This window comes from Hetaerina americana, unplaced genomic scaffold (genome assembly GCF_022747635.1).
Source record: "Hetaerina americana unplaced genomic scaffold, ioHetAmer1.1.p SCAF_27, whole genome shotgun sequence".
Classification (NCBI taxonomy): Eukaryota; Metazoa; Arthropoda; class Insecta; order Odonata; family Calopterygidae; genus Hetaerina; species Hetaerina americana.
In genome coordinates, this window is record NW_027286841.1 from 5197782 (window position 1) to 5212316 (window position 14535).

At 40.7% G+C, this 14535-nt stretch overlaps 1 protein-coding gene across 1 annotated transcript in view; it reads left to right on the top strand.

The window, feature by feature from the left end:
• Window positions 1-14535, top strand: part of LOC139689669 (gamma-aminobutyric acid receptor subunit beta-like) — a 166516-nt gene that overhangs the window by 73320 nt on the left and 78661 nt on the right. The window contains exon 2 of the mRNA XM_071586859.1: window positions 8727-8824. Coding sequence (XP_071442960.1) covers window positions 8727-8824 — 98 coding nt within the window. The remainder of the gene's footprint in view (window positions 1-8726; window positions 8825-14535) is intronic.

Sequence of the window (14535 nt, forward strand, 5' to 3'; positions counted from 1 at the left end):
TAAAAACAGAATAATATTGGACGACTAGATTTTCAGAAAAAACTGATAATTTCTGACATTCCTCAGGAAAATTAAATAAAATTTTTCATAAAAAGCTGTCATGCAGAAACAAGAAAGAGTCACGCATGACTGCGGCAATATCTTTGCCCACTGTTGGAGACGCGAAGAATCGATACCTCAGCTTAAGCTCACTATCACATGGAATTCAGTGGCGTTATTAAAATTTCAAAGAAGGCATACTAGACTGCATCTCACTCTTAAACACGCCGGGCAATACTGAAAGAGGGATATATACCGCCGAGTATAAAGATGCAATGATCAATTATAGGGTATCAAATGACTCATTGATTTGACCCAAGGGTGTTGTAAACTCTAAATGCCCGCGATACGGATACTTTCTTTTTAATAAGCAACTAATTATTTGGAGGACGTTTATCACTGCCGGTATCTTGGTATGCATCTTCCTTTCTACGCTGATCTTCAGTTAACTTCGAATCTGAAGGTAAACGTGTCTGCATATATAGTATACTAACTTCAAAATAGATTGAAGCTATTTTAATTTAGACTTGAAGACAATTTATCAAATAAACATCTCCATACCCGAAATATGGTGTGTTGTGTAATCCAATTACTAAGAGAAATTTCTCGTAATTCTCAAAATTGTAGTGTTTTTTCCTCATAATAATTACATTGTCCACACGCAAATTAGCGGGTGACGTGGGTTAGTGTGGAAAGCAGGGAATGCTCAGGCCCGACGGAAAAAATACGAGAGTAATAAACAGGCTGCATGGAGGGCTCGCCTGTCTGAACTTGGCGCGTTTTGTTGACTTAATAATTAGAGTTTTCTGGTTGTTGTGATTGTAAAAATAATCATGGCTTCAGTCATCAAATAGAAGACAGAAATATAAAAGAAAAACCAATGGAATATCAATGCGATTCAGGGAAGACCGAAGGATAAGGGAGAAAATACTCGGATTAGGGTGGAGGTGGAAAAGATTATACTACATGGAAACCAGCCATATTATTTGTTCCATCAAAGGACTCGGAGAAGGGCTTCGACGACGATGAGTGGAACAAGATGTACGGAACGCTTGGCGTGGATTCAATGACAGAAGAATGGCACACCGCCTTCATAGGAATCAGGTAACAACCATGCAAATGAAATATAACCAAATGAGTTAGACGAGGATGCATCCCCTGGGTCAGAACTATTTTGCAATATATCAAGGAGTGGTAATAATAGAAGCACAAGAATAGGGTACCAAAGGGGTCGAGGTGAATGGCAAATAAATTAACATGAACCTGTTCGCAGATGGAAATGGCAGTGACTACAGGAACCCGAGAGGACCTGCATGCATTCATGCTGGCATGGATCTTGGAACAGAGGCACTGGGCAATGGGAACATGGAAGAATAGGAAGGAGCCCATAGGCCGCGGTGCTGGAAGGGGGAGAACGCTGGAGGTCAAGAGTGGAGTAACAATGTGAGAAACGGAAGGATCAGGGCAGAGGAGGAAAGGACAAGATGGAGATCACTCTACGGCAAATGGATTGGACCCACATTGCTAGATGCCATGACAACACACCTTGAGAGACAATGGAATGGTTAGAAACATAATAGAAGGGAAAGGGCAAATCCCGCGATTAAAGCCAAAAGAAAAGTTGCTAGGACAAGTTAAAAATGATGTGAAACAGGGAAGCTCCCATGGGATTGACTGGATAGGGAAGAATGGAGCAAACTGCAGTATGCATACACTTGGAGTGAAATACGGCCGACCACCGAAAACGGAGCCTTCGGAACTATAAGTTGGGGGGGGGGCATTTCATGAGGGTGTACTCCTCCGCTTGCTTTCCCTCGCACTGTGCGAGTGCGAGTCCTGAACGCTCTGCATCTTCAATACCTTCTCTGCCCTCCCGAAACAACTTGTGGCACCCAAAAACACCCAACCGATCTACCCATGGCGTCATCACCATAAGCTACCCTGAGCATGTCATGAGCCTCTTTCTCGGTTTGGATACATTTCACGCAAAACTGGATAGCTTAGTGCTGTTCCAGTAACCAGTTCATGAAGGAGTGCAGCGAGGTCACTTTATAGAGGTTAGAGGTCTCGCAAACAAACGATCCGCACTCCGCAGAGGCTGGGAACCGACAAGGGGCGGGCGGAGAGGACGGAGTCATTCGGAGTAGGGAGGAGGGTTTTGAAGAGGGAGTGAATGAGATGATGCGCCTCGAGGGCTCTCGTCCCCGCCCCCGATGGAGTGGGGCCTGAAGGGGGGGGGGCATCGCCCAGATCCCATCTCCTCCCTGCTAATCTCTCCATCGCCCCAAAACGAGGCGCTCGCGTCAAAGCCCGACCTGACGTCGGCAATATTCTTTATATTTTTCCTCAACAGGTTTGCCTTTACTTTCGGTCGATTGACGCGTGAAAATGTTGTCCTTTTCCACGCCCTCCTCCTTCCAGGCTCTTCAACTCGAGGGCTTTGTTTTAGTTCACTGAATTTTAAATGTAAGCAATAAATGCTGTGTCCCTTGAGAACAATTATAAAATATCTCTGGAAGTATACAAATATTTTCCGAGGCGTTCTTGTTCCCAAAATGTACCACAGGAGGAGTGTCTTAAATCTCGGGCAAGTTTAACATTAGATTCATTTTTCTCCTGCCGGTGAAGAGCCTAATGGACTACGATCTTACTAAAGAACATTTAAATCTATGATTAACTCCTAAATGTAGGTAAATAAAATATTCTTCGATAATGAACACATTTTATTGCATTGGTATTTATATTCATTAAAAATAAACGGTGATTTTTTTCTTCTCGGACAACTCTCTTCTTGTATTGCCCACTATTTATTGTTATTGCATCGACTCTCGAGCTGCCTACCCGTTTCTTTACTTATCGTCGGACTTGTGTTATTATCTTCAAGGAATAAGCGTCAAGTTACATGTCTCTAAACTAACCTTCGCAATTGGTTACCATTTCTTTTTTCCTGAATATCGACCGAAATATGATTGAAATCTAATTTTTTGTTCACCGAAAGCAGTTTTCTGTTAAGAATTAGTTCAAGATCAGGGTCTGTCTAAAGCTAGGTAGATGGCTAAAGATTCTCCAGACATTTGTTGTGCGCTGAAGGGCCATTACTGACCGCGGATGCAAACAAACCCCTGGTATTGTGTGCTGACTTGGTCAGAAAAGTCAACTGTCTTATCTTTATGCATGTAGCAGGACGCAATTCGCGAACATGTCTTCCGATTGATGTTTTGCCCCATTATAAGGCAAACAAAAGCCAGTCATCGGCCTCGGAAATTTCGCCCTTTTGCATGCTCTTAGAGATTTTCTCATTTGATTTTCTTATTGTTTTGCTGACAACCTTTGGCTGTGAGCTCGTTGGAGGCATTGAGAGTTCGAACAAAATTTATATTGGAATAAAAATTATTACTTGATGATGTCGAGGAGTTGGGAATCAATATATGCCATTAATTTGGCTGAATTGGCTAACGGCGAAAGGCTTTAGCAAACGAGGAGCATGGGAATTATTGAGTTAATAGTCACGATCCAGTGTCCACACAGGATTTCCATGATGTCAATCTAAGGTCACAGGTCGTATGTCTTACACATAATAAGTGGCCATTTAATTGTTCCATCAGAAATAATTTATCCGCTAGCTTTTTACGTGCAATACTGAATTGCGACATTGGAAATTTCCCTCTGATTTTATTTTCAAGATCATTTGGGTGTCAACCATTTGTAATAACAATAATAATAAATTATCCCGTGTCAATACAATAATAAGTTTTAAAGTTCAATTTTATTTTCTAATGAACAGCAGACGTCCTTCTTTCCTAAGGTCCAACAAGATGTTGGGACCAAACTTGTTTGAATGAACGAAACGTCATTTGAACAGCAACCAGATGCAAATATCATTTCAGCAATATTAATCCAATGAAATATATCTATAGTTAATGAAAATATATCGCTCTTAAAAAAGATGAAAATTTAATAATTGAACAAATATATATATATATATATATATTTGTTCAATTATTAAATTTTCATCATTATATATATATATATATATATATATATATATATATATATATATATATATATATATATATATATACTACCTTGATCATAAAGTTCCCGGAATAACCACCGTGTGGCGCTCCCATCGTTCCGATTTGAGTTCTGTTTTTTTTTGTTAAATTGGTACATCTGTTGTTGATATTCCCTTTAAATCTTAGTGTCATAACTTGACATTTGCAAAAGTTACGTAGCTAAGAGTACATCTATCTCTGTGTGTGTTGGCGATTTTTTACAATTTCAGAAATGGATTTAAATTTGCAACAACGAACTTGTATTAAATTTTGCGTAAAAAACGGATTTAGTGGCGCACGGACGTTGGAAATGTTGGAAAAGTGTTTCGGCAACGATTCTCTAAAAAAAACTGTCGTTTACCAGTGGCACGAGCGGTTCAGAAGTGGTCGTGAGTCAATCGAAGATGATGAACGCAGTGGCAGACCATCGACATCGAAAGTCGGTGAAAAAATTGATAAAGTAAAAGAAATGTTGGTCAATAACCGCAAATTAACCATCAGAGAAATAGCGGAGGACTTGAACATTGCCTATGGACCCGCCCAAGACATTGTGGTTAATGATTTGGGTTTCCGTCGTGTAGCAGCAAAGTTGGTGCCAAAAGACCTCAATTTCATGCAAAAAAGAGACCGTGTTGACGTCGCAAAAGACATGATTTGCGAGGCTGAATCCGATCCCACATTCATCAAAAGGATCATTACTGGAGACGAGACGTGGGTTTATGAGTACGACACGCAATCCAGACATCAGGCAAGTGAATGGCGTTCACCAAATGAGCCGAGACCAAAAAAACCACGTCGTTTTCAGTCAAAAAAGAAGGCAATGCTGACGGTTTTCATGGATTACAACGGTGTAGTGCATCATGAATTTTTGCCAGAAGGCCAGACAGTAAACAAAGAGTATTATTTGGGCGTTATGAGACGTTTGCGTGAAGCAATTCGCCGAAAGAGACCAGAAATGTGGGCAGAAAACTCGTGCTATCGGCACAGTGCTATCATTATTCGTAATTTTTTGACGAAAAATGCAACAAATACCATCCAACAGCCACCGAATTCACCTGATTTGGCTCCCTGTGACTTCTTTCTGTTCAATCGAGTTAAAAAACCATTACGGGGAACGCGTTTTAGCAGCCGAGAGGAAGTAATGGAAAAATCGCAGGAAGCACTGATGGACATACCGAAAACCGAATATAAAAAATGTTTCGAGGATTGGATCAAGCGCTGGCATAAGTGTGTTGCAGTCGATGGGGATTACTTTGAAGGGGACAATATAGATTTAGATGAAAAAACTTGTATTTTTAATTTTCTGAATAAATTCCGGGAAATTTTTGATCAAGGTAGTATAGTCATCAACTCCCTCCTCCTGGTGAAAGTCTCTTTGCCTAGCGCAATTCTTCTCCTTACGTCCCGACTACTTTGACCGTGTTGGTCCAAAACACTACCGAGATATGTAAACTGTTCTACCAGCTCTAGTTTTTGCCCTCCTATTTTAATGTTTAGCTTAGCCTTTTTCTTTCTAGAGAACCGCATTATCTTTGTTTTATTAATATTGATTCTCATCCCATACCTGTCGCACTGAATTTCCAATTCACTCAGCAATGCTTGCAGCCCCTTGGCTGACTGACAAACTAAAGCTTGGTCATCAGCAAACCTTACCGATTTTACGAATTCCCCGCCCACTTTCATTCGTACCTCCAGTTCTTCCCATACGTCTTTAATCATTTCCTCTGCATACAGGCTGAACAGCAACGGTGATAATGGGCAACCCTGCCTTACACCTCTTCGTAACACTGCCCATCCTGACTCCACGTTCCCCACCCGCACCTGAGCAGTCTGAGACATGTACAGGTTGCGGATTAGCCTCCTTTCCCTCCAATCTATTCCTATTTTCTGCAATCTGTTAATTAGTTTTTCCCATTTCACTCGGTCAAACACTTTTTCGAAATCTACGAAACAGGCAAATACCTCCTGGTTGTGTTCTATATTCCTCTCGATTAATAATCTTATTACTGAAATGGCATCACGCGTGCCTCTCCCCTTCCTAAACAAAAACTGATCATCCCCTAAGTAATCATTTGCCCTACTCTCTATCCTTTTGTTTATGATCCTGAGAACAACTTTAGCTGCGCGGGATATCAAAATTATCGTCCTGTAGTCCTCACATGATGTAGCCTTTACCTTTTTCGGAATAGGAACTAAAACTGATCTCACAAAGTCTTCCGGCCAGATTCCTTCCTCATACAGATACCCTGTCCTGTAGATACTACGAATGAGCCCATATAGCCTCTTCCTCCCAAATTTCCCTAAACATTTCAATAGTTCCGCGGGAATGTTATCCACCCCCACGACCTTATTTAATTTCATCTCCCTTAATGCCCTTTCTATCTCATCGTCGACTATGCCTGGACCTAAGCTGTCTTCCTCTACGTCATATTCTTTTTCTATGTCTAACTCTGTTGGCCTAAGTTCTTTACTATATAGTTCTTCTATATATTCCTTTAATATCTCCTGGATCTTTCCTGTTTCAACTATTACCTTACCCGCCTTATCTCTAACTGTTAGCATTTATCTCCCTTTCTTACATCCAGATAAAGATTTAACTTTGCTATACAGCGCACCAATTTCACCCTTCCTCTGCAGACTTACCATATCCTCACAGTGCATCTTCCACCATGCTTCTTTTGCTTTATTTGATGTCCGCCTCAATTTATTGTTTAATTCTTTGTACTTCATTTTGCCAACCTTTGTATTTACATTCTTCCATTTTCTCCGCTCATCCATCTTTGTAATCATTTCATCCGTGATCCATGGTTTCCTAGTCCTTTTCGCATTAACGGTTCCAATTGTGTCTTTTGCGGCTTTAGACAACCCTTCCTTGATCATTTCCCATTTTTCTTCGATAGTACTTAGCTCTTTACCATCCTCCATGATTTCCTCTACAGTCTGTTGGTACTCCTTCCTTTTCAAACCATTTTATGCTTCTACGTTCCATTTTCTGACTCGCCGCCCCTGCCTTATCTTTTTGAATCGGACGCTACATTTCATAACAACTAAGTTGTGGTCAGAGTCCGCATCCACCCCCGGGAAGCTGTGGGAATTTATCACACTGTTCCTAAACCTGTGTCTAACCTGAAAATAATCTAGCCGACACTTTTATGAGCCATCTGGCTTTTCCCATGTATACCGTCGCATTTTGTGGTGTATAAACCAAGTGTTGCTGATGACTAACCCCTGTCTCCTGAAGAACTCAACTGCTTTCTCCCCGCGGTCATTCCTCGTGCCTAAACCGTAGTCCCCAACCTCATCACCATCTCTTCCTTCGCCTACCGTCGCATTCCAATCCCCCATCACTATCAAATGTTTCCCTGTAGGAACACACGCGATTATGTCCTCTAACTGATCGTATATCCTATCGACTTCTTCTTTATGGTTGCTCGGTGGCATGTGTACCTGAATAATAACCAAGTTCGTCGGTTCTGCTTTTATCTCTACTAGTAGTAATCTATCCGTAACCTGCTCTATGTTGTCTACGCTTCTTCCTAACTTTTTATTTAATACTATGGCAACCCCTCGTTGGCTCTCGTCCCCGCCGCTGTATATTATTCTATAATTATCACTCCAGTAATCCCCGCTCTCCTTCCACCTCACCTCGCATATACCTAAAATATCTATACTTCTCCTTTCCATCTCTCGCTTAACATTCTCCAATTTCCCTGTCCTCATCATTGTCCTAACATTCCACGTTCCTATTCTAACTAATTTGGTCTTCTTCTCCTGCGTCTTCTGTCCTGCGGCTGCTGGTTTTCCCTTGCAAGGGTTTCGTGGGATGACGACCGCGGAAGCCTTGCCTCCTCCCCGCTGCCGGGCACGACACACGGCCGATTGAGCCGACCCCCGTAGTTGCCAGGACTCAAAATGTCTGTATAGTTCATCATGTTAATCTTGGGAATGGTAATTGAGGTGGTTTCCCGTTGCCTTCCTCAATAGTTTTTTTAACGTGACACCATCACATACTGGCCGCCCCACTGTGGTCAGACGCCATTGCAGCCGCCTCACTGAGGAACAGGCGCTGCGTGGACTACCTTTCGTCTGGCTCCTAACCTTCGACCTATCTGACATGGGTGACCCTACCAGGAGCAATTATTATTACTCCCGCCAGCACAGCTCTAGGGGTTATCGGAACGCACAAGCCCTTCCACCACGTCAAGGTTGTAGTCCGGGGAGGGGATATATATACATATATATGTTCAATTATTAATTGTTATATATATATATATATATATATATATATATATTTAAATATATACATTGTATTTAAGGGCTGCCAATATTCGAGTCACTCGGGCAGCCGCTGCCATCGCGTTGCGTCCGCAAACTCCTACATGCGGTCAATGCACATATTTCCCCTGATCTAATTTCCTTGAAGAGCGCATGTACAAATTATATATCACGTACATGCGTGTCTCACAGCCCTGCCCTCGTGGAGGGGAGAATTAAACACCGGGAGTTGAGAGTGAGTCCAGTTTCAAGATGTCTACTACACGCATGCATTCAAATGTAACTCTAATTGATTGACTTTCAGCACGTTTCACTAACGATAACTTCTTTATTCTTCTCGGTTCATCGCCTGAGCAGAACGGGAGGGGGCAGCATGCTCGGTGACGTCAACATCTCCGCCATTTTGGACTCCTTCAGTGTCAGTTACGACAAAAGAGTAAGACCTAATTATGGAGGTAAGTCAGGTCCCTCTCGCGGTCGCGGTCCAAAACAAAAGCACTTGCAATTTGTTTGATCCAAGAAAAGCCAAACAGATTTCATTGAATTGCTACTTTTCACGTTTACGAAGATGATTGATGGCTTTAAAGACTTAGGTGGGCCGAGTTTCCGTTTAATTACCAGTAATTCATTCCAAGGCATGAATTCTTACCTCTCCCTTTATCCTGAAATTCTTGTAGTGTACTAGGATTTCCATGTGCTTAAAATACATTTATAATGAAATTAAAAAAGTAGATATAAAATTATTAAATATCTAAATAGCGATCACTTTTATTATTTTTTATCCAAAACACCCAAATTATTCTTTCTTTACCATTTAACAGTTAGAAGTAAAGAAATAAGCATTAGTAATTTGTTTCAGATCATTCAACTTCGTCAATTTGCTGTGTAGCAAATTTGTTTTCCGCATAAAAGCATTTTGCAAATATGTGTTGGGCGAAAATACTAGGAGCTTAAAAAATAAAAATATCGAGGGAACATTAAAAAATTACTTCAAAAATCTTTTGAAGCCTAAAACAAGAAAAAATCATAGCAGCAAATAGCTATAGAAACTTTTCTATTCGACATCACGAAAGTACCAACTTCATTGCTTTGGATTTACGTTTACATCGCCATCCGAGCGAGACCTGAAATGTTAAAAGAAAGAGGACATAATAAACACCAAAACTAACTTTTGGGTATTTTCTAGGTCGACTCAAATGTTATGTTAAATGTTAGAATAATATTTAAGACATTTGACGAGAAATAAGTGACAGTTCAATTAATGTGGGCCCATTAACTCAAAGATATTTTCTAAATTTCTCACCAGATAAGGAATCCTCCGTTCGTTTACGCGAGTCAAAATTTATAAAATGTTTGCTAGAGATCTTAGTTATTTTAAGGTGTTATATATATATATATATAGTAAGTGTGTTTCTAAGTGAAGGTAAATAATATAATTCTCCCATTATTTCAATAAAGGATGACTAATTAATTTGAAAATAATGGCGAGAATACAGGTGTGGTAAAAAGAGGTTGCCGCAATATATATTTGTTGCAACTTAAATAATAAGGCATTTACTGACAATATGAGCGCAATATTCTATTTTTGACAAAGTTTAAACATGTAGATAAAAAAGATAACAAATTCGGCTGAAGATGTTTTGTTCATTTGAATAATTAATTTTTTTTTAATGTTACTTGTAGTTCCACCGGTAATCCACATGGCACTCTTGCAGTCTACCAATACTCAAACAATATTAATGGGATCAGTTTCCTTAACATTTAAAACGGCTCTCTAATAAGAGTATACCAGGGAATAAAGTGAACACATTTCATGATAAATAATTATCTCCTGCTCTCCTGTCAATTTAAAACAAATGTGACAAAAATCCAATACATTTTTCAATTTAATAATTATAATTTCCGTTATTATCACTCTTAAGGTCAAAACGTCATTTGGCTCTTGCAAAACAGGAAAGGTCACCCTGAAAACCACCCTACCACCTTAGAAAAACCTTTCCCCAACCATGATCCACGAGAGACAACCTTCCAGCAAAGGTCTTCTCGCCAAGTACCGTTACCTTACACTGTCCAGCAGTCGAACTCACACACAATTGAACGCCAACCATTCATCATTCCCACCACCCTTACAGAAAGGCTCATTCACACTGATTTAAAGTTGGGACTCCGTCAGAAACCAGCGCTAAGATAGTTAGTTTTATTTCACAACAACATTAGAGGCAGAATTAAATCATATTTTTTTCCACTAATTCAATTTATTTTAAATATCTCTAATTGAAATGCTATATTTTCCAAAATCTTTCCCATGGACTACCACCTTGACGTGATGGTAGAGCTATGGATTTGATACCCTCTAGCGCTGTACTGGCGGGAGCAGTGATATTTGCTCCTTTCAGGGTCACCTGTGCCAGAAAGGTCGAAGGGAAGGAGTCAGACAAAAGGTAGTACGACTGCAAAGGTACCTGACCCCAGCGGGTTGGCCATTTCAGCAATGGCGTAGCGTGTAAAAAACTATCGAGGAAGGCAGCGGGAAACTATCTCAATTATTTACGCCATGAATTGTAATAAACGCAGAAATGAGTCCTTGCAACTACGGGACTCGGGCCACTGAGCCTCTTGTCGTGCTCGGCAGTGGATTCAGCGGTCGTTATAACACGAAATCGACTAAAGCAGCATAGAAAACAAAAAAGAGGACTGAATCAGTTAAAATAGGGACTAGGAACGTTATGACGGCCCTGAGTAGAGAAAAATTAGAAGATATTAAGCGAGGGATTGTAAGAGGTAACACAGAAAATGTAGGGTTTTGCGAGGTGCCATAAGGAAAGCACAGATTCATGGGCAAATCAATTTATGAGTGAATGTCCGTGGGGTATTCATAAGTTCAGTTAGGTTCACGGATGATCCAGTTGAAGATAGCCAATCAACCAAGGGGATGCAATCGTAGCTGAGCGCATTAGTAGGTCAGTGTGACAGGAATGAGATGAGAATCAATGGATGCAAAACAAAGGCTTTGAGAAAGAGTTAAATATAAGTTAATTTAATAATATGAGGGCAGAAATTAAAACAGGCGGAACAGTTTACGTATCTTTGAATTATTTTGGACCAAGATAATCGAGTTGATAGGATTATCAGAAGAAGAACTACGTTATACAGGCGTTTGGGAATTGATTAGGGGGATTGTCAAGAAAACATTAAGGAAAACTTTGCTACGGAGCATGGTTTTGACTGGTGGGGAAGCGCGGTCATTGAAGCTGGATGGTAGGCGTAGATTGGATGCTTTTGTTAACTGTGTGCGTGAAGGAGGATGGGAAAGTTAAAATGGACGAAAAGAAAAGCAAACGAGGAAGTGCTAGGCGTGGCTAGAGGGGAGGGGATTGTTGAGAAAAATCATTGGGAGGCAGGAAAAATGGATGCAGAGTATTGTGAATGGCGACGGGATGATCAAGACTGTAGTAGAAGGGAAAGCCAGGTAGGGAAAGGAAATGGATAGGCACGTTGGAAAGAGTGAAGGGACATAAAAAGTATTTGTAATTGAAGAAGTTCATTGTAGCATGGGGCGTTACGTTTGAGTCCATTTGGACGGGGCTGTAAAGTGTAATGATGGTTAGCCTGTGTCCATCCAAAACCTACCTTCAACGGTACCCTACTTAAAAAATAATTACCCTAGAGAATAATTACATAGCTGTTTAATCCCTTGCAAACGTAATTTGTTTATGGTATTCCGGGATAATTTAGTAATTTGGCGTATTTATACATATAATTACCAGCAATAATCGATTCCATTTTCAAAACTTGGCACTGAATCTAAGAAAAATGAGAACCATTTGTTTAAGTGTTGTTCTTAACTTTGATTCAGCGTGAATAAGCCAAAGATTTCCCGACTCCATTCAATCCTAATCCCGGGTGTCATTGCAATCATGCCATCCCCGGACGAGGTACTTTTGGGTCCACCACGCATCAACATTACTTCGGCCCTCGTACCCTCCAAGGCCTAGGGCCGGAAGGACTCCAGGCGCCTCCGGCCGAACCCTCGGGGGTCTGAGTCATTGGACCGACCGACCGCCGGAGGGACCTCGAGGAACCCCGAGCCACGGCGACCGTTGCTAGGCGGCGGTCGGTCCGCCGATCGTGCGCTGGCCAACACCCGCTTTCCCCCCCCCCCTCATCCACACCCCTTTCCCCGCACACCTTCCCTCTTCGCCGACTCATCCATTCTCGTTCACCCTTCGATCATCGGCCCACAAACCGCTTCGCAAACCCTCGCGTAGCCTCCCTTAACCTTTCGCCGATGGAGAGATCAGTCCACATGCTCCAGTACAATTCTCGAGCACGTCACAGTGCTAATATGCCACATACAGGCCGAGAGCACACTCTTCTCGCATCACCGTCATTAATTGGTGTTATTAAAAAACATTATAATTGAATAAATTGATCTAAAATTTAAACTATATCCATAAAAGTTAAAATTGAAGGCAGGTCCCTGCGTTTTCATTGATATTGGCAAGCTCTCAAGGAGAGCATTGAACATTCCACGCCAATTTCATTTTACCCTAAACACGAAGAGGCTTTTCGCGATTTTCACTTCTACATATAATGACTAAGTTAAATATTCATGTGATACGTTTTTCATAAGGTAGTAACAAATTGCAAAATGCATCAGCTTTCCAAGCATTTAAGGTTATGAAAGGTACGAAACAACACAAGGAATTTGCTGAGTTCTATACAACAGATTTATGACCCACCTGAGAAATACATATGTGACAAAATGGAGACGAGCGTGACTTCTCGTCGTGATGGCCGCGTAGTCGAAAGACTTCGCAGGGATTGCAAACCTATTGCCATCAAACTGATAGTTAATCAATGCTTTCTACTAAGAATTTAAGTCACTAAGCAAATTTTGACCATAAAAACATGAGACTAAAATTGAGGATTAAGTTTCATAAATAAATTTCTACAAATGACTCAATTATTCAAATAATTCTTGATCCGTAGCAGCGGTAATAGCAAACTTAGAAAACGATAAATTCAAAAGAAGCTTCAGTTAAACAATACTAAATATTGAGAAGTAAAATGTAAAGGGGTCATATCAAGTTTCGTATTCACGGAATTTCGCGCATATCATTTGAATGCAGTTTAACATTTCAGCTCATTAATCGTTTTACTCATTCTCATGTTATTACTACTACTCAATGGCTTATTTCCTCTCACTACGTCTCATTTAAAATGTCAAGAACGTTTTCAAATATTTCCCCATCCAGGTAAAATCTGGTATCATGCTTGAATTAGGAATGGCACTCCACGTTTTATATATGCTCACGTTCCAGCTAGAATACTTGCACAGAATATTCTCTGCGTGTTGTGAATGAAAAATTTGATTCCCGGTGGAATTAAAAAAAATTAACTTTTATATTCATCATATTTTCTATAGCATTTCCGTGTTTGAATTCACTGTAGAATACCCCTTTCTAAGTGGAAATGCATTTTCAGCTGTTTTTCAACGGATTAGGCAGAGCATCTTCGGTGTCTATGACAAGAGGATAAACCCAGGACACCAACGGACCGAGTTCGAAGGTCTCCGGCCTCGCTCTCTCTACGCCGCCCCCATTGAGTCATCGCCCCCAAGACATCCTATCCATTCCCCTTCATTTAGCTAGGAATCCCATGCCTCGATTGATCGATGCGTGCGATCATCGGTCGAAGCAACCCGCATCTTCCCTGCATCTTCATCACCACACCCTTTACCAAATTTCAATGCATAATTCAAAAGTGTCACCCTTGTAGATTCCATCAATTACCTGCCAAGATCACGTCTAAGAGATTCGCTCTAAATGTTTCACCTTATTTTCAACCATCAAATTGCAACAGCCTTAAAATTTAAAGAACAATGTGACCTTATAGTCAATACAAGTTGAGCGATCTTCCATAGAGTATATTTGCTACGCACACATGATATGCACGCCTCGTGAAATGATACCGCGCAATCCACGTGTTTTCTCCAACGTCAATTATAAATGAAGGCAACACACAGCATGTGAAACTGCGTGTAATAGACTTTAAATAAATTCAAAATTACTATCGGAAAAAATGTTGCGATCCAAAGGACACGCCACGTAACGCACAAATAAATATTCACGTGGACATCTTCCTAAAATGTTTAAACTGGTAA